This window comes from Abrus precatorius, unplaced genomic scaffold, assembly GCF_003935025.1.
Source record: "Abrus precatorius isolate BTA unplaced genomic scaffold, Abrus_2018 Scaffold7, whole genome shotgun sequence".
NCBI classification, from domain to species: domain Eukaryota; kingdom Viridiplantae; phylum Streptophyta; class Magnoliopsida; order Fabales; family Fabaceae; genus Abrus; species Abrus precatorius.
The window spans coordinates 29,563,664-29,582,568 of record NW_020874417.1 but is presented as its reverse complement, the minus strand read 5'-3'; the positions used below and the strand labels follow the sequence as shown (position 1 = coordinate 29,582,568).

The following is an 18,905-nucleotide window of genomic DNA, read 5'->3' as shown; positions in this document are numbered from 1 at the left end:
CTAGACTTTTCTTTAAATGTTTAAATAAATCCTCCTTCTTAATGTTTATATATATATATATATATATATATATATATAATTCTATTTTACTAACTTAATTTTTAAATTTTTAAAAGACTAAAAAGTGATTCGTATGTAAAAATTATGATGTTTTATCTATCATATCAATAAAGATAAATATGTTAGTAAAAAATTATTTTTTTATTTTTACTTTTCTCCATCTAAATAATAAAGAGAAAAATAATATTTTTTCTTTCAATTTTATTTTATATTTTTTTATGCCTAAGCTAAATATTCAAGTTATTATCGTTGACCATCAAGTACATAAATTAATTGATAAAGACAATTTAAACTCTTAATTTAATAAATAATTTCAAATTTGATTATTACATATATAACTTCAATAGAACTAAATCTGGAGTTTTATTGCCCAAATGATGTTAGCAGATGTAAATCCAAATAAGGGATGTTAAACCAAAAAGAAAAAAGTAAACTTATTAACACTGTTAACACAGTATCGTCTAATAATTGTGAGTTTAATTCATGCGATCAATTGTATTACCAATGTTATTTAATTAATTTGAAATAAAAAATAATTGGAAGAAAATTAAAACTTTAAAAGAGTTAAAATTATATTATTAATTTTTAAAATGTTTATTATTATTATTATTATTATTATTATTTAATTTTTATATAAAATAATTTTATTATTAGTACTGAAACTATAAGAGAGAAAAAAATAAAAATTCCCGACAGAAAAATTCAGTGAGGAGTGAGGCAATGATGAGTAGAGCACGTGCAGAACCACTTCGCTGTAAATTGTAATTGCTCTCAAATAGTTACACTCTCACAACACAGCCACTTTTCTTACGTGTGGTGTCCCAGGAACAAAGTACAATGTACAATGTACAATGTGTAAGGTTAGCTGCAAGAAGTTGGATTCATAAATTACCAACCAATCAATGATAATACTCATTTAATATCTCTAAATCTCTTTTCTATGTCACGTCTATTATTTATTACATTATCAACTTTTTCTTTATTTTTATATCTCTTTAGTGGAAAGGTGTGTACTAAGTATTTTTCTTGATGCAAATGTGCACAAACATGTCATGGTGGAGTGGTCTCAGAGAGCTAAAGCCTTTGCTTCACTTGCTGCTGCCACTTAGCATCCATTGGGTTGCTGAGGAGATGACAGTTTCAGTTCTTGTTGATGTCACAACCTCTGCTTTATGCCCTGGGGAATCAACTTGCTCCAAAGCCATTTACATCAATGGACTTCAACAAACGGTATGAGTATAATGCCCGTTCATGAGTCATGATCCTTTCCTCTTTCTGTTTCTATGCGTAACTTGCTCTTCTGGGTTGGTTAGAAGATGAAAGAAAAAGAGTTTTGATCAGTGGAATTCAGAGATGATGACTGTCGTACTGCGTGATTATACTATTCAAGAAAATTGTTGTTGCATTAAAGTTTGCAAGGATTGTCTTGGAGACATGTTACTGAGTAGCAACTTTCTTGTTTGTTTGATAAAGCATTGCAGTATTTTATTCTAAGTTAGTGGGAAACGTATGGCAAAATTGTGACCAATCATTGCTTTGTCATGGTCTTAGAGGCAAGATCTGATTGATGTTATGGAATATGCAGAAAGGCAAATAGAGAGAATTTTTTTAACACCCCACAAGGCCATAACCCTATATTTATTTACATATTTCTGCAAACTGTGACATCTTATTCACACATTGATTATACATGGAAGATTCCCCATACTTGTAATTATTCTCCATATTTCCTCCATTTATTCTTTTGCTTCACTATTAATTTGGTGCATGTTGATGTGGGTGACCTTTAATTTACTTACACGTCTTAATTTCTTTTGCATATAATATGATGAAGAGTTTTGTCTTTTATTTTTATCAGTTGAAATTTAGAATAAATAATTATAATTTTTTTTGCAGATTGCTGGAATTTTCAAGATGGTGGTACTTCCACTACTGGGTCAGCTTTCAGATGAGCATGGCCGTAAACCCTTGCTCCTTATTACCATGTCCACGACTATAATTTCTTTTGGTATGCTCATTGACATCAAATTCATTAAGATGTGTGAAAATTTCCCACCTCAATATCTCATTGACTAAAATCACAAGAAAACTTAATTTCATTGTTAATGCTCCTTGTGTTCTGCTGGGCTTTCACTTTGCTTTTGTAGTTTGTAGATAAAATTGATACCAAATTGAACTAAAGATGAGATCATTCGATATTCTTTGCTGAAATTTGGTCTGTACAAGTCATGAAATGATGATATAAGTACAATTTCATCTGCCCAAATTAAAAGGACGAACATAAAAGTATGCGAACTTACCATTTTGCTCAATCTAATATGTTGGTGATGCTAAGTTGTCCATAACAATATTGATTATATCAAATTAGATTCCCCCTTTTGAACATCTACCAATGCTACTTGTAACAATAGTAATGAACAGAAAATTAAATTGAAAGGAAAAGCGTCGCCAGTTTGACCCTTATAATTAATCTCACTGAATGAATTTAATGATCCTGAAAATCAGGAATTTGAAATGAAAATGCAACTAGTTAGAAACTTGGGATAACTTCTGCCAATTCCTTGACAGTTTATTTACAAATGGATTTTGATTTTCTCTTTTCACCGTTGCACTGGATTCTTGTTGCAGCTTTACTTGCCTGGCATCAATCAGAGGAATTTGTTTATGCCTACTATGTGCTTCGCACAATTTCATATATAATCAGTCAAGGGAGTATTTTCTGCATCTCTGTTGCTTATGTGGTGAGATTTTTTCTTAACTAAATATAATCATAAGATGGTAAAGAATTTTATAAACACTTTTATACTTCTCCTGTCAGGCAGATGTTGTCAATGAAAGCAAAAGAGCAATAGTATTTAGTTGGATGACTGGTCTCCTTTCTGCTTCACATGTTCTGGGGGATGTGCTGGCTCGATTTCTTCCTGAAAATTACATTTTTGTGGTAGGTTTGTGTAGTGAGTTCCCTATTAATATTCAGATCATATCACAAATTTTCATGCTCCCCTTTGCTAGTAATGAGTCTTATTTACAGTTCATTGATTTCAGGTTTCAATAGCACTGTTGATCTTTTGTCTCGTTTATATGAAATTCTTCCTTGTTGAAACGGTGGTACAAGCTCCAAGAAAGAATCGAGAGTCAGGTTGCTGGGCTAAAATTGTTGATGTTCTCCAACAAAGATATAAATCTATGAAGAGAGCTGCAGAAGGAGTAATTTTCAGGTTTCTTATTATTTTTAGATGTTTAAGCATTATGTTATTATCATTACATTTAATTATCTGTATAGTTATTTTCTGAAAATTTTCTTCTGTGAAATATAATGTATGCATGAATCTAAATACTATGATATTTCATTTTTCAGTCCTACTTTAAGAGGCATGGCTCTTGTCTCCTTCTTCTATGAGCTGGGAATGTCAGGCATAAGCAGTGTTTTGCTGGTATGTTTTCAATTGATTGAAATGAAACCCCCCCCCACACACACAGACTTTTTGCCTTGCTATTTTATTTATTATTTGAAGGCCATATACTTAGTGCTCTGATTATATTGATAGTGTTGAAGATTCTAGCTTAAATATTTTTGGATAGTTGGTTCTTCGACCCCAGAAAAAGAAAAATTGGAGTACTTTTTACCAAGTTGCTAAGAGAGTGATACATGCTAATGCTGCATTTTTTAATTTAAATTATAATTTCAGCATTAGGATTGAATGTGCCTGTGATTTGTGCGTTTCAAGACCAAAAGCTTTTATGTGAGAGGGCTTGTTCCAGATTAAACAAAAACCGTTGTTTGAATTTTTCCTAATAACTTACGCTTTCGAGACCTAGTCAATTCCTTGATCACATATTGAAAACATATCTAAGATTAAAACGACGCATGCTATTATTTCTATTACTCCTTATTTGTAGGGTTTGTACTTAAATTAACAATTTTTTTTTTCTGATCCCATAACTTGACATTCTCACAATTTTTGTGCAGTACTATTTGAAAGCTGTTTTTGGTTTTAACAAAAATCAGTTCTCAGAACTTCTGATGATGGTGGGAATTGGTTCAATCTTTTCTCAGGTATAATATTTCCCAAATGATATTTCTTCCTTATTCCTCCATACTAAAATTGAAAAATACTTGCATTTTTATATAACTTGTACAAAAAGAGCAAGTCGATTTCATGATTATTCTCTCCCAGGAAAAGAGTGCATAACACAGTTTTTTTACAATTAATCTAACCATTTGAAGTTTCATTGTACTAACAACTTGCATTTGTGACTGTGAGACAGCTAGCCAAAGCTTTAAGGTTTTAGAATGCATTATTAAGGAAGGTTTGTTTAGGGAATTCGGACTAGTGTATGTAAATACTATTCTATAATATTCTGAACCCGCATCTTATTACTTAATGCACGCATGAAATTTGCCAAGTTCATGTCATCACTGCCTCCCCAAGAATTCACAGCTTTTGTATCTTTTGATTGTCAACTAATTACAGTTTGATTTTATATCTCTATTGAACTCAAGGCTGTTCCTTAAGCGCTCTAATCATCTTGGTCACTTTTGTCTTTGTTCTTTCTGAGCCGTTTCCTTTTATTTATGTAGCATTAGCTTGCGTTCTCATTCTCATTTTATCCTTTCACATTAAACTCCAAAGCCTGTAAAATTTTATTTGTGTAATATTCCACTGAAAATTTTCCAACTTGTTGATATTCTATCAGGCTTCTATGAATGTTGGATAAGTTGATTATGCGTAAGTTTCTATTTTCTTAAGTTTACCCTCGGTTGGCTTCCAGATGTTGTTGCTTCCAATTCTTAATCCATTGGTTGGAGAGAAAGTTATACTCTGCTCTGCCTTGCTTGCATCAATAGCATATGTAAGTTATCTTGTATTCTCCTGCTTTTCCAGCTTCCTGAAAGCAAACTTGCTGATACCATTGTGCTATTCATGTTTCTTTATTTGGTAGGCTTGGCTCTATGGATTAGCATGGGCACCTTGGGTACGTCAACTAGATAACTTTGCAAAAGTAGTTTGATTTAACTGTTATTAACTTCTTGTACTTCAGCTTTATAACCTGTATCCACAGTAAGTTTTTCACATAACTTGAATAAAAAATTATAACTAGAGTGTGTATTTTCTTTACCTTAACTTGTTTTATGTGTTTGTTGCAAATTGCAATGTCATTGAATAAATTTACAGTACACACGTCTTGCAGAATTCCTTGTTATTAATTGAATTTAAACCACCAATGCAGGTACCATACTTAAGTGCCTCTTTTGGCACCATCTATATCCTTGTGAAGCCTTCGGTAAGTAGTAGATCAATTTTCCTCACGTGATAAAATGATTACCCACTTCTATAGTTAGTGTCAATTTTATGGTCCTGATATTAATTTCTTGTCGTGCAGACTTATGCTATTATTTCAAATGCATCAAGCTCAGCCAATCAGGTTTGCTCTCCTTTTTTAATGCATCCGAGGAGTATTTAAAAATTCATCAAAACTTTGCAATAAAAAACAGAGTTAAAGATGTAACAAACAGTAGTATCTCCCGCCTACAAACAACTAGTAAAGAATTTTCTCGATAATATGTCATCTCCTGTACAAATCTCTATTAACATCTTTCTTGGAATCACCTTTAACACATTTCGCATGATCTTCCCTCTTATAATTTTATGCTTTAACTTCACTGCAGGGAAAAACACAAACTTTTATTGCTGGGACACAATCTATATCTGATTTGCTATCACCTATTGCAATGAGTCCATTAACTTGTGAGGAAAATATTATCTTGGCTATATGCTTATTATGACCATTTGGCAAATCTCAACGCTCACAATATAACTTTTGTTTCAGCATGGTTTTTATCTACCAATGCTCCATTTGAATGCAAAGGTTTTAGCATTATATGTGCATCTATAAGCATGGTAAGTCTTCCTTCTTCTCTCTTCTATTCTACACTCCTTCGGTGGCTGTTTCTCTACACTAACTTTGAGATCTTTCAAATCTGTCAGATAATTTCTTTTTGTTTTGCTTGCGCGCTAAAGCCTGATACTGGTTCGAGTAATGACATTGAGGGCAACCCAGAAACACCGCTTCTGAGTGATAACTGATTTTATCAAATGTACACAAGCTTGGCCAATTATGGAGATATAAGGCATCCATTTCCTCAATAATTTATGCTCCAAATTCCCATCCCTCTCACTATTTTTACTAGAATTGGCTATGCATGGGAGAATGTAAGATAAAATATAGGGTCCAAAATAAAAGGAGAAAACTTATAAATAAATAATGTTATTATATATTAAATTACTGAAATAAAGATATTTTTTAGTTTCTTTTTAAAAGAAGAACTTCAATAAAAATATAATTTTTTTTAATATTATTTTCTCTATTCTCACGTACCACTACCTCTCAGCCACTGCAAAGCACAAAACCACCACGCCAGATCTTAACTGTTTGCCTATGGCATCTACATAAATTAATGGGTAATGGAAATTAAATAAAAATAAATGATGATAGAAAATAAAAATTAAGGAGGGGAAAAAGGAAATAAATCATACTATCCATTGTAAATTTTCTTATCGGCATTGCAAGAATTAAAGAAAAATAACTTCTCAATGTTATTTTTTTCCAAGCTTTATATAAACATTAAAATAAAATTTCCAATGTTATTGTCAGAGAATATTTTTCAAAGAATGAAAAATTAATAAATATTCACACTATGATATGTAATTATTTATTGTTTATTATAATATAAAATTAGTAAAACTAATAAAAAATAGGTTTTCATGATTTAATGCATAAAATTTTTAAATAAAAAATAAAATAAGATGACATTTTTATAACTATTTATAAAAAAAATAGAAACAAAATGATAAGGTGGAGATATTTCTCGTACTGGGCTAGCCATGGGTTTTGTTTGAGAAGCCCATGCTATAGGCCCCATTTACAAGTTCAGCAGCTTCATGAATGATTCATATCCTTGTTAGCAGTGTGCGTTGCCACAGAGAAAGAATCAAAGACAAGACACTGGGCTTTCTTTCAATTTCACATGAAACCGTAGGATAGCATTCTGAGTTGTGACACAAACATGGAACTTCTGTCAGTGTCTGCCACATTCACCAAATGTCGAAACTTTTCCTTTCTCAAACCAAAGAGAACCCAAATTCAACAACTTCCAATAAACATAAAATTTCACAACAAAAGGAATCATTTCGACCTTTCTTCTTCTTCTTCCATTTCATGTAATTGCTCCTTTACTGGAGTGGCAGCAACAACATACCCTTCCACCACACAAAACCGCCATTGGATGGTGCTCATGGAAAAGCCTCCTCATGAGGTCAATTCCAAGCCACAGGTCATTGATTATTACGTTAACACTCTACAGACGGTTCTTGGCAGGTACTTACTTGTTTTATGGGTTTTGTCCCAATTTCGTACTCCCTCTTGTTTAGCTCAAAAATGCTTTAAATTTGGTTTGAACAGTGAGAAAGAAGCTCAGATGTGTATATATGATGCTTCATGGGATACCCATTTCGGTTTTTGTTGTGATATTGATGAAGAAATTTCTTCCCAGCTGGCTAGTAAGTTGTTATTTTTCTTATTGTCTAATTAACCCATTTCCTTGATGATGTGATAGTCTTAGGAGTGAGGATAATTTGTTCACAATTTCACTTGTTCTTCTGTCCAGTTTATTATATAGTGTCTGTTGAAATAGACATTTGAAGTTTAGTCTTGTGGAAACGGTATTGCCATTGGTGTTGTCTTTTTGAATGAATTTTGATTGTTATGCATATATGTTGCTAGGTTTGCCTGGGGTCTTATCGGTTATGCCTGATGATTTCAACTCTTTGAAAAAGGACTATAGTTTGTCAAGTGGCCAGGCAAGTCCCCTGTCTAGATTACAAACTAGAACCAATATGTTGTTTCCTGCTAGAAATTCAAGGCATTGGCTAGTAAGAATGGATAAACCCGGAGTTGAGGTTGTTACCAAGGCTCAGATTGTTGATTATTATGCTCAGATTTTGACCAAGGTCCTGGGAAAGTAAGGACAGTAATTTCTACTTATTTTGCTTTCATTACCGGATCTCACCTTTCTCTGGAAATATATGAATATAATGTCTGCAGTGAGAAGGATGCACAAATGTGCATATATCATGTTTCCTGGAAAACCAACTTCGGCTTTTGCTGTGAACTTGATGAGGATTGTGCACAGGAGCTAGCTGGTTAGCCTTGTATATTCTTAACCCAAATGTCAAATTTATAAATTATCCCATCAAATGAAACTCTTGTTATGGTGCAGGTGTGCCGGGTGTCTTATCAGTTCAACCAGATAACGATTCTGAGTCTGAAAATAAGGATTATGAAGGTTTGCCATTTCATAGATTCCCCCACAAATTTTTCCCTTTGCGAACTTTTTCCTAATATTATAATTTTACCTCAGGAAAAGTCCTTAAGAGTTTTGTGCTATTATGGTCCTTGTATCTAACTTGTTTCATGCAGTTTTAGGTAAAACTGAGTTAAAATAGGTGTAAAACTCAAATTTTGGTTCTAATTGTTAAATTTAATTCCTTTCAACAATGATCTGATTTCCACTGAGGTTCAATTATGCCTGTTCCTGGTTTTCCTACTCTCTGGTGTTGATCATATGGCAATTCTCTGATATTCTACTAACTATATATCTTCAGGTAGTAACTTAGAAAATAGTTTGAATGTGCCCAACTCTTCCGAAGCAAGTCAGGAAGCTTCCTTGAAAACAAAGAAACTTTTTGTAACAGGTATGCTCATGACATTTATTCTAGGTATAAAGCCATGCTTTATCCTTTGTTCATCTAGCTGTTCATATATGATGGTTATTCACGGAAAAATTATATGTGGATTACTTTGTCAAGAGCAAGTAATTTAGCTGGTATCTTCCTTTACAAAATACTAAACATGGTGCAGGAAAAAGTAGTAAAATAAAATCCATTTTTTAAAAATATTTTATGAAGAAATGAATCATTTTCTTAGGAAATTATTGATTGCTCTGAAGGTATTTGTTCCTATATTTTATGATCAGTTTAATTCTCCAACCTAATTTTTACTTTGCGTTTGTGGGAGCTTAAATTATTGCTCAGGGAGAGCAGTTTTTGTTCTTGCAAGAAATGATACTATTTGGCAATTGTTTGTCTCTTGAACAGGGCTATCATTTTATACATCTGAGAAAACCTTACGTGCAGCATTTGAAGGCTTTGGTGAGCTTGTTGAAGGTAGCCTTATCTTCGTATATTTCTTTGCTCATCAATATTCAGTGTTTCAAGACTGAAATTTTTTTTCCCCAGCTTTTACTGACAAATGGTTATGTTTGGCAGTTAAAGTTATTATGGACAAAATTTCAAAAAGGTCCAAGGGTTATGCATTTATTGAATACACCACAGAGGAGGCTGCAAGTGCAGCGCTCAAAGAGATGAATGGCAAGGTAGATTCATCTTTCATACTTGCTTGACAAGTTTAGTTTTGCTTTGCATTAGTTCTGCTTCGGGACTGTCATGGAGAAGGAAAAATAACATGAGTTTAATAATTTATAAATGGAGGAGGCTATGCAGTCTTTGATGATTTTGTTCTGCATGCAGATTATCAATGGCTGGATGATAGTTGTTGATGTTGCCAAGCCTAACCGAACAAGATACAACAGGGATGGTACCAGACCATCAGCTTGACAAGCGAGAAAAAGTCTGTACTGTTACCAGCTCTGCGGTATAAATTCAGTTTCCTTGAAAAGCTTGTGTTTGTCAACGTTCATGATTTCAAGGCATGATACCGTAAACTAGAGTCGTGTTCACATTGAAATATCTACAAAATATCAGAATATCATTTAAATATTATAGGATCAATTAGTCCTTCAATCATAGGAGCTGTTTCCTAATTTTCTGTTTGTTTTCTGATCAATTTCCTTACTTGATCTAATTATTTTTATATATAGATGTTAGTTATTTATATTTAACTTCATATCAAAAGACTCCAATTTCATATAACTCTGTCTGAACCTCTTTTCTCTCTTATCCTTATCTAAGGCCTATAATTTCGACAGTTCATCTGGTGCAGAGTCTGCACAATTCAAATGAAGAATGACTTGATCTATATATTGACCTGAATTATAGAACTTGCTGATACATCCCTGATCATATTCATGTTTTATATCTGTTTACACATTGCACTGACACACGTTCTACCCCCCCCCCCTCCCCCCCAACCACCCTCTTTTTTTTTTTTTTTTCATTTTCCTGTCACTTATCAAATGGAGCTCTCTTGACTGTGGAATACTTGTCTTTTCTTTCAGACTCCCTACACCCTCCACAGTCAACAACTGCATAAAATGTGCCTTTTCATGGCTGCGGATATAGCACATCTTTATTTCATTTGTCACAGTGCATTCTGTTTTACTTGCTCACTCATGCCAATGCTGTTAACTTTGCAACTTTTCATACTTCCAGACACGGGAGTTAAATGCAATGCATACTTCATTCAAGCAAGGGTAGGGGGGAGATGTTATGGGTGGTGAGTGGCATGTATAACATCCCTGAATAAGTTACTTCTCTATTACTTAATGGTATAGACCCTTCCCCTTTGCTTCCTCTGATTCCAGACTTGTCTTCAGCATGCTTGCAGGTATCTAACAACGCAATCATATTCTCCACATGTTTTAGGCAGTTATGAATACACTTGCTTCTGTGAGTGAAAATATAAACCTGTGTGTTGGCCAGGATTCCTACTGATTGTTTTGAGACTAAGCATGCTGCAGTTGACTAGCTATATTGTTGCCTCTACAGGCATGTGGCTTCTAGTTAAGGAACTGAAGATAGGTGAGGTTTTGGTTCTTATTAGGCCCTTGGACATTAAGAAGTCCAGTTGATTGAGATGGGTGTTCAAAGAAAATGGCATTTGAATTTGTAACATGATATATTCCAGGAATGAATCTTTAGCTAACATTTGGCGAATAGGATTAAATTTCCATATCCTCTTCTATATTAACATTAGTTCTTACATGAAAACAAATGATTGAGACATTTTTTTGGAATAATTGAGATGGGTCTGTTTCGTTGAAAGAAATGTTTGTGGACGGAAATTTTGGAAGGAAAGCCTTTTTTTTTTTTTTAATTTATTTCAAGCACCAAGCGGAGGGAAACATTTTTTTTATTTGTTCATCATATTCATCCGATTTTTGGCAACGTTCATCATATTCATCAAGCCGAAGTGTTTGGTCTTAGTTAGATTATCCATGGAATTTCTTTTGGTCAAATCCATTTTTGAATGGTGTTAAAAACTTCAGAGAAAGCTTTGGGCCTTTGGCAATTATATGCTACGTACGTTAAGAATGTAAGCTTCATCCCCACAACTATAATCAATACCAACGCAAAACTAGTTATAATAGTGTTTTCAGTTATTGTTGTCTTTTAAATTCTTCAAATATTAATCATTTGCTATTTTACTGAACTTGTTTGTTAAATGAAACGTCACTTAGGAGTGTGGTTGTTAAACTCTCGTTTTAACTAGTAAATTCGTATGGGTTTATGAATTTAGACAAGGAAATCGTATACAAAATTTGTTTTTGGTTAAACTCAGGTGAATTCAAGTAAGCTCGTGAGTTTACAACCAATTTTATGAGCTTTACAAGTAAAATTACATTTTCTTTTTAACCAAAATACCACCATTCGGAATGAGAGCATCACTTTTCTTCTCTTTCGGTAAGTTGTGAAACATCAGATCTATAATTATGACACCAAAATTACCTTATCATTGTATGATTTGACTATTTGAGTGCGATTTTAACTATTTTTTTATTGAAATTTATTTCATTATTATGAACTTTTAAATATTGTTTTTTACATGAGGAGTTTATAGACATTCCACAGTTTACGTTTGACTCTCAGAGTTAACAACTTGATTAGGAGGTTATTTACATTAAATTTTCATTTTAGAATATGTTGAAAGATGTCTTGGTGTTCTCTATTTGTGCTTTATAATGTCTCAATTTTTGGGTCTTAAAATCCTTTGGGGTTCCAATTGGCATAACATCGCCTTATGGTACGCAGTTTTATCCTTGCGTCATCCTCATCTAATTATCAAGCAAATGATCAATCGTTAACTCATTGCCTGGTTAAAAAACTGCGAATTTTTTTTCACTTCAATCAACATTCCAATTTCCAAATCCTTATGTGTGCCTAAGAACTTTGCACCAATGTAGAGAAACCGTGTCAATGTCACAGGACTTCTACAATGGATTCTACTGCCTGCATATTACATTTTTCTCGAGTTATTTTTACTGTCTATTGATTCACATCTCATGTCCCTAAAACAAGAATTTAATAGTTCGCAAATATAAAAAAGCTTATTTCATAAGGTATCGCATCATCCAAGACAGAAGTACCGAAAACATTTGATAGAGGTTGTAACTTGACTCCTTAACAGTGGATTATTAGCTAGAGTTAACACACTTTTGGAATAAGTGCATTTAATTGCATGTTTGAATCTATGAAATTACGTTTAAACACAGGTGAAAACTATATCTTGTAGCGTTTAAATAAATCTATGTCTAGTGGATTTTACGTGAATCTAAATGCTAATGCAAATGCACAGTTAATTTCATGCATATAGGTCATTTTCAAACAGTGGTGTGAATTATTTGCAACACAAGAAGGGCTAACAATATCCCTTGGTGGAATTGCCATATATTGTCTTCTATGATCATTATTATTTTTAATTTGAAGGGGTTGAATATTAAACTTATTATGATGGAACTACAGCTGGGTTGAATATATTAGATTCTGCCTCGTGCATCGCATTGTCTGACGTGTATATGGATCGTATTATTTTAAGAATTTAATTTAAATACAATGTTACGCTATTATTCAATCACAAATTATTATACACAAAAAAAATTAATTGCTGTAATATTTTAATTGGTTGATAATATAAAAATATTTACACACACCATATTAAAATTAAATTATTATTTTAACTACTAAAATTTGACCATGATAATATCATTATTTTTATTTTTCAGTTAGTTTTTATTTGTTTTTTTTGTATACACTAATCTTAAACGTGTATCATATGTTTAGAAAATACCTAAGATGACTTTGTCATTTGACAACCTTTGTTCCAGTACACTTTTTCTGTTTTTCTCAGCAAGATAATGACAGCCATCCTTGTCTTTTAGATTTTGAAGCAGTTATTCGCCGTGGAAAATCCACATGTCCAGTGTTGTTTTTCTTGTTCATTTACGGCTACTTTTCTTTAAAACTTGAAGATGGAATGAATTTAACCATAAAAAAACTCTTGACCTACTCTTGATACATTTAACCGTTTTATTTTAAAAGAAGGCCCAATTATAGTCGACAAACAAGATATTTACGCTCTAATGGCATCACAAATATCAAGACCAAAGAAAACAAAAATAATGACTTCACAAATATCATGAATGATTGTCTCATACTCCAGGATGAGGTATGAGCCGTTTGCGGAGAAGAAAGAAAAACTAAAAAGAGATAAAAAGAAAGAGATGTAATGAGTCGTGTCAAACGAAAAAGAAATAAAAACAACAGATGTAAAAAGTTGTGAAATAAAAAGGATCGTGAGAAAATCAGAATTACCAAAACAGCTGCATCTAAAGGAAACCTACTTTATTTCTTCATTCCTCAACTTGCCTTTAAAATTTAAAACTATATATTATTTTCTCAAAAGGTAAATAAAATATTATAATAGTTAATTTTCTTGACGTTGACTTATGTTTGATGTTTGAATTGTTGCTGAGAACTAAGGTACAAAGACCTATAGTTTTGTTGAAGATTTGGGTTTGGTTAAAAATTAAATAAATATAAAGAAAGTGTTTACGGTGAAAAATGACAGTTTATAAATAAATAATCCAAAGATCAATCTGAGAACTAGATTAGGTCCTCTTTAGTTTCTTTAAGTATGTTGTTAACGTAACAGTGAAATAGACGCATAAATTAAGCAATTTAGCACGAATAGTGAATATGAAATGCGTAAAACTGAATCACAACGTAGAGGTTCGTTACAAGAAAAGTATGAAATAAGAAACGAATTGCAGAAACAAGAACAAAAGCAAACAAACAAACAAAGAAACTTGAATTGAAATACAGAATGTAAAGGTACGAAAATGTAAATATGTTGGAATGTAAACGTACAACTCCTCATAACGGCGAACAGTGGCCACCGTGGGTCTCCTTGTAGCTGGTGTCTGGCACGGTACATGGTTTCAACGTTTCAGAGAATTTAGGTGCGGTGTCAGGGTGCAAAAAGTCGTCCTCTGTAAAATGGCGCTTTGGAGTATTTATAGACATGAAAACCACCACTATTCTTCTCCTTTTGCGGGTACTTCTTAGTAACTTCCTTCAACTGTTGATGCCCATTATCCACGATTGCTTGTGATCATATTGTTGATTGGGGCTTCTTTCGTAATCGCTATCGCCCACGATCTCCTTTGCGTAGCGGTGAATGTTGATAACTACTGGTAACCGCTTTTAGATTTTGCAATGACTTGACCTATCAAGATTCTTGTTTTTCTATCTTTCGAGTATTTCTGGGAGAAACCTAAGTGACTCATTTAGTATTATGGCTTTAGAATAATTTCTTCTTGACTTCTCTTTTCGAGCAATTCTGGAGTTTTGAGAGCTTGTCTTGGTCTTGTGGACTTAGAATATTTTCTTTGCTCATTTTTGTTTCTCGAGCAATTTTTGGAGTTTTGAGAGCTTGTCTTGGTCTTGTGGACTTAGAATATTTTCTTTGCTCATTTCTGTTTTTCGAACAATTCTGGAAGGACTGGAGCTCAGCCAGGTTTGTGGTCTTAGAATATTTTCTGACCACTTCCTTTTTTTGAGCAATTTTGGAGGAAATCTGGAGCTTAACCAGGTTTGTGAACTTAGAATATTTTCTGACCACTTCCTGTTTTTCAAGCAGTTTTGGGTGTCAGGGACTTAGAAACTCCTCAAAACTCCTCGAAAAGCCATCAGTTTTTGTGGACTTAAAATATTTTCTTGCCAGTTCTATTTTTCGAGTAGTTCTGGGTGTTAGTGACTTGAAAACTCCTCAAAATTTCTCGAAAAAACCTTCAGTTTTGTGGACTTAAAATATTTTTTATCTTTCAAGCAGTTTAGAGGAAAAATCAACAATGTGACAAAAATATCCTAAAATAGCTCGAAATGTGTCCCTTTTAATTAAAACTAAAGGTCTTAGATAATCTTCAAATATTCTCTTATGTTCAGGCCTATTTTTGGCTCCTTCTTGACCCTCAAAATTTTGTCAAAATGTAATTTCCTTTAAGATGATTTTTAACTTAGAAAATTTTTCTTATCCTAAACAGAAAGACACTCTTGTCCAATTTTTTTTGCCCCTTAAATCGGTATTTGACATTGTTTAAAAATTTGGTTTTGGTTTAAAGATTGCGGTTAGTGAATCAATGTTGGCAAGCCATGACCATCCAAATTGAAAGTGTTACTAATCATATTGGCTGCAAGCTTGCAAATATTTTAGGCAACATTCCTAACTCCGGGAATTATATAGTAACATTGACCAATGTACATATACTACCCAACATAGACCACTTAACTGAAAGGCAGACAAGCAACTTTAGTATTTTTGTTGGGACTTACTGTTTCAATTTTTGATATCATAAGCGACTAGCAAGAAATGATTGACATTCTTTCAGCTAATTTTGCTCACAGAACCTTAACTTGGAATGGAGCTTTAATGGAAGACGAGTTATGCTTTGGGTTAAACCAGTGCAATCACCGATGAAAAATAAAACCTCAATGTCCTCGTAATTAAGCAATCTACACAAATAATAACTCATAAATTCATAACTCACTCTAAATTTTTTTTTAATATATAAACTTTATACCATGTATAAAATTTAGGGTAAGTTAAATGGGTGATTCTAACGTCTTCTTTATCTTTTTATTAAGCAAATTTTTTTGACCATTCTTTACCATAAATTTCATGTGTTTTTAACTATGAAAATTGAAAGTTGTTGTAGATGATAGTGGATTAATGAAGGTAAATTCTAATATCTTCCATTCTTTTGTAATAAGTAAGATATATATATATATTTTTTTAAAAAGAGTTGAAATATTGTGAATTGTCGATGAAAATTTAACGGTAAAAACTGAAAGAGAAGTAATCGATGATATAAGTAATATGTTTGAAAGGATATATTAGTAAATTCAATATTGTAGTCATTATGAAACTTTCTTGATCTTCAACATGGTGAAAATTCTCATATTCTCTATATACATGTTCCTACGGCTCAAATAAGTATTCTTGTTTATATTGCTACGACTATAAACACTTTCTTATTCTCATTAATAAAACATCCTCTTTTTCTTCGCTCTTCCAGAACTGGTATAGAAATAAGTGTTTTTTTTTTATGTTGTTTACCTTAGTTACTGAGGAGATTTTGAGAAAAACCTATGTGGAGCACTTTTTGGGTGTGTGATGCTCATTTAACTTCTATATTCATCTCATTTCTGATTTACTTGGGTGCACTGCATTTTTATAAGCTCCATGGACTGGCAGGTGAACAGAGTAGCAAATTTGGACAATGTAGGTACAACATTTTACAGAAAAATATTAAAAACAAAAACAAAAAAAGACAATGTTCATCAATGGTAAAATAGTTTCTTCACTTCTATCTTTCTTCTGCAAAGATGGAGACATTTATGATGTACAAATACAATAAAATGTGATATAAACTAAGGTATCAAAAATGGTAATGCATACAAATCCACACTTTCATCATTTAACAATGCTTATAGGATAGACCCAATATCTTTTACAGCAGTTAGACAACATAGCCGATATAGAAGTAACTACTACATAAAAAAATAATAATTTCTACATCAGTTCTTTCCACGAAACTAATGTAGAAAGTTATTTTTTTAAAAATACATTTTGTATCATTTTTTTGAGAGAACCAATGTAGAAGTAGTTACGTAAAAAAAATAACTTTATGAGAGAATTAAAGTAGAAAGTTGTGTGTTTTTTTTAAAAATATTTTCTACATCTAATTTATGAGAGAACCAATGTAGAAAATTGCATTTAAAAAAAAAATATATTTTGTATGTTTTCTCTATTTTTGCTTTTTTTTAACCACGTTTCATCTTTTTCTTAGTTTTGTCAGAGGTCTTTCCCATTCCTATGAGATTTTTTCAGCCATATCTCAGCCTATTTTTTGTTATGCAAATTGAAACCCAATTTTGATTGATAGGGCAATGCATGCAATTCAGAGGAAATTGTGGAGGAAGCCACAGAAAAAAACAAGAAAAGACTACTGAGTTCTGATGAGGAAATATCATATTTTCATCTCTAAGCAATTCCATTTTCATAAACACATGTTTGTATATTTAAATTTTAAGGATAATAAATTAGACTTAATTACATACAATTCAAAATTATATAATGCATCGATATTAGAATTCTGTGTTTTGGACTTTATACACTTATATGTTGATATTTGCAGATTGGTTTATCCAAAAAAATTTAAAAATTTTACACATGTTTTACGTTATGTAGATTGATTTATGCAAAATCTAAAATGTCAGTTTTACGTTATTACCCCTCTTCATTTGCCTCGCTCATAACTTTTCTCAACATTTGTTAACTTTTTTAATATCTAATCTTAGCTATCCATTTTAAAACTACTTCCATCAGTGACTCATACTTAAATATGAATCACTTATGCAAAAGTAATGCTTTTAGACCAACACGCTTATTACAGAAGAAGGAAGAATATTAGAATTCACCATTAATAAAGGGTAAGAAGGTAAATATACTCTTCCACTTTTTTCTTCTCTCTTAGGTGTTCACTCTGTGTGCGTGGCTTTGTTCATGAATAATGCCTAATACATGCGTTATGGCCATGAGAGTGGTTATGTCCATCGTGAGCAACATATGCATGCATCCTAGTGCATTCCACCGGTTTCTTCTTCCTCTTCGATCATTCCACTCCATAACACCGGACTTCGATGACCCGATTGAGATTGTTTCCTGATTCAGCCCCTGGCTTCGTTACACTTCCCCTCGGTCGAGGATCTTCCCTCTTACTTCACATGAGTTTCTCATTGTGGACTAATTTCAATGGTAACGTTATAGGCTTATAACATAATGGTAACTCGAGCTTTGCAAGAGGAGTGAAGATTGCTATATATGTTTTCTTGCTGGAATAGGATGCACATTTCCTGAAAGCATTTCTCAAATGCAAGAGGGTTGACAGTTGATCGATTCATATGTCTCTCTGGTTCTTAAGGCGTAATCAGCTTCCTTCCTCAATGCGGAATAGAGCAAGCCAAGCCAATGGATTAATCCTCACTATTAGGACCGGAGTCGCTTGCGCTAATACTGTCCCGACGAAATCAAGGAGAATAGTGAAGAGGTTCTTCGATGAGTGAAATCGCAGCATTTACTTTTTTATCCTTCACTGTATCATAGTCATTCCTAGCCATTGGATTAAAAATACATAAAATCAACGGTAGGAAAAATTCCTTTATTTTGCTTAATGAAAAGATAGAGGGACGCTAAAATCACCCAAGTTAAATATAGAGTGAAACATTAATTGTTATCTTTTATCGAAGATAATTTGTTCGAGTTAAGTAAGATCATTGTATATAATAATTTTTTAAATATTTAATATAACTGCATTGAATGAGATTTAAATTTAAGATTACATATTAAATTAGAACAATTTATACTTATTGATCTATATGTTGAATGATATTCACTCACTATTTCAAAATGTCTTACAAAAATTTATTCATATATATTAAATTAACTTATAATATATCAACTTAGCCTATAAAATTTATTATAAATTA

At 32.4% G+C, this 18,905-nt stretch overlaps 2 protein-coding genes across 3 annotated transcripts; both read left to right on the top strand.

Annotated features, from left to right (window-relative positions):
- Positions 1-1,096: 1,096 nt before the first annotated feature.
- LOC113871519 (hippocampus abundant transcript-like protein 1) lies at positions 1,097-6,302 on the top strand. Its single transcript, XM_027508608.1, has 14 exons — positions 1,097-1,290; positions 1,957-2,068; positions 2,689-2,801; positions 2,879-3,001; positions 3,106-3,278; positions 3,419-3,494; positions 4,031-4,117; positions 4,834-4,914; positions 5,005-5,037; positions 5,293-5,346; positions 5,446-5,487; positions 5,732-5,810; positions 5,893-5,963; positions 6,051-6,302. The coding sequence occupies exons 1-14, from the start codon at positions 1,108-1,110 to the stop codon at positions 6,147-6,149; spliced, it is 1,326 nt and encodes a 441-aa protein (XP_027364409.1). The 5' UTR covers positions 1,097-1,107; the 3' UTR covers positions 6,150-6,302.
- Positions 6,303-7,004: 702 nt separating this feature from the next.
- On the top strand, positions 7,005-11,117 carry LOC113871521 (organelle RRM domain-containing protein 1, chloroplastic). 2 transcript variants are annotated; one of them, XR_003505806.1, is made up of 11 exons: positions 7,036-7,440; positions 7,525-7,622; positions 7,846-8,083; positions 8,167-8,264; positions 8,342-8,407; positions 8,727-8,816; positions 9,219-9,287; positions 9,390-9,496; positions 9,651-9,774; positions 10,358-10,575; positions 10,676-11,117. XR_003505806.1 is itself a non-coding variant. In XM_027508611.1 (10 exons), exons 1-9 carry the CDS (start codon positions 7,130-7,132, stop codon positions 9,735-9,737), a joined length of 1,164 nt encoding a protein of 387 aa, XP_027364412.1. In that variant the 5' UTR covers positions 7,005-7,129; the 3' UTR covers positions 9,738-9,774; positions 10,358-11,117. The 2 variants fall into 2 exon arrangements, 1 of the variants encoding a protein (XP_027364412.1); XM_027508611.1 differs by having other exon boundaries at positions 7,005-7,440; positions 10,358-11,117.
- The last annotated feature ends 7,788 nt before the right edge of the window (positions 11,118-18,905 follow it).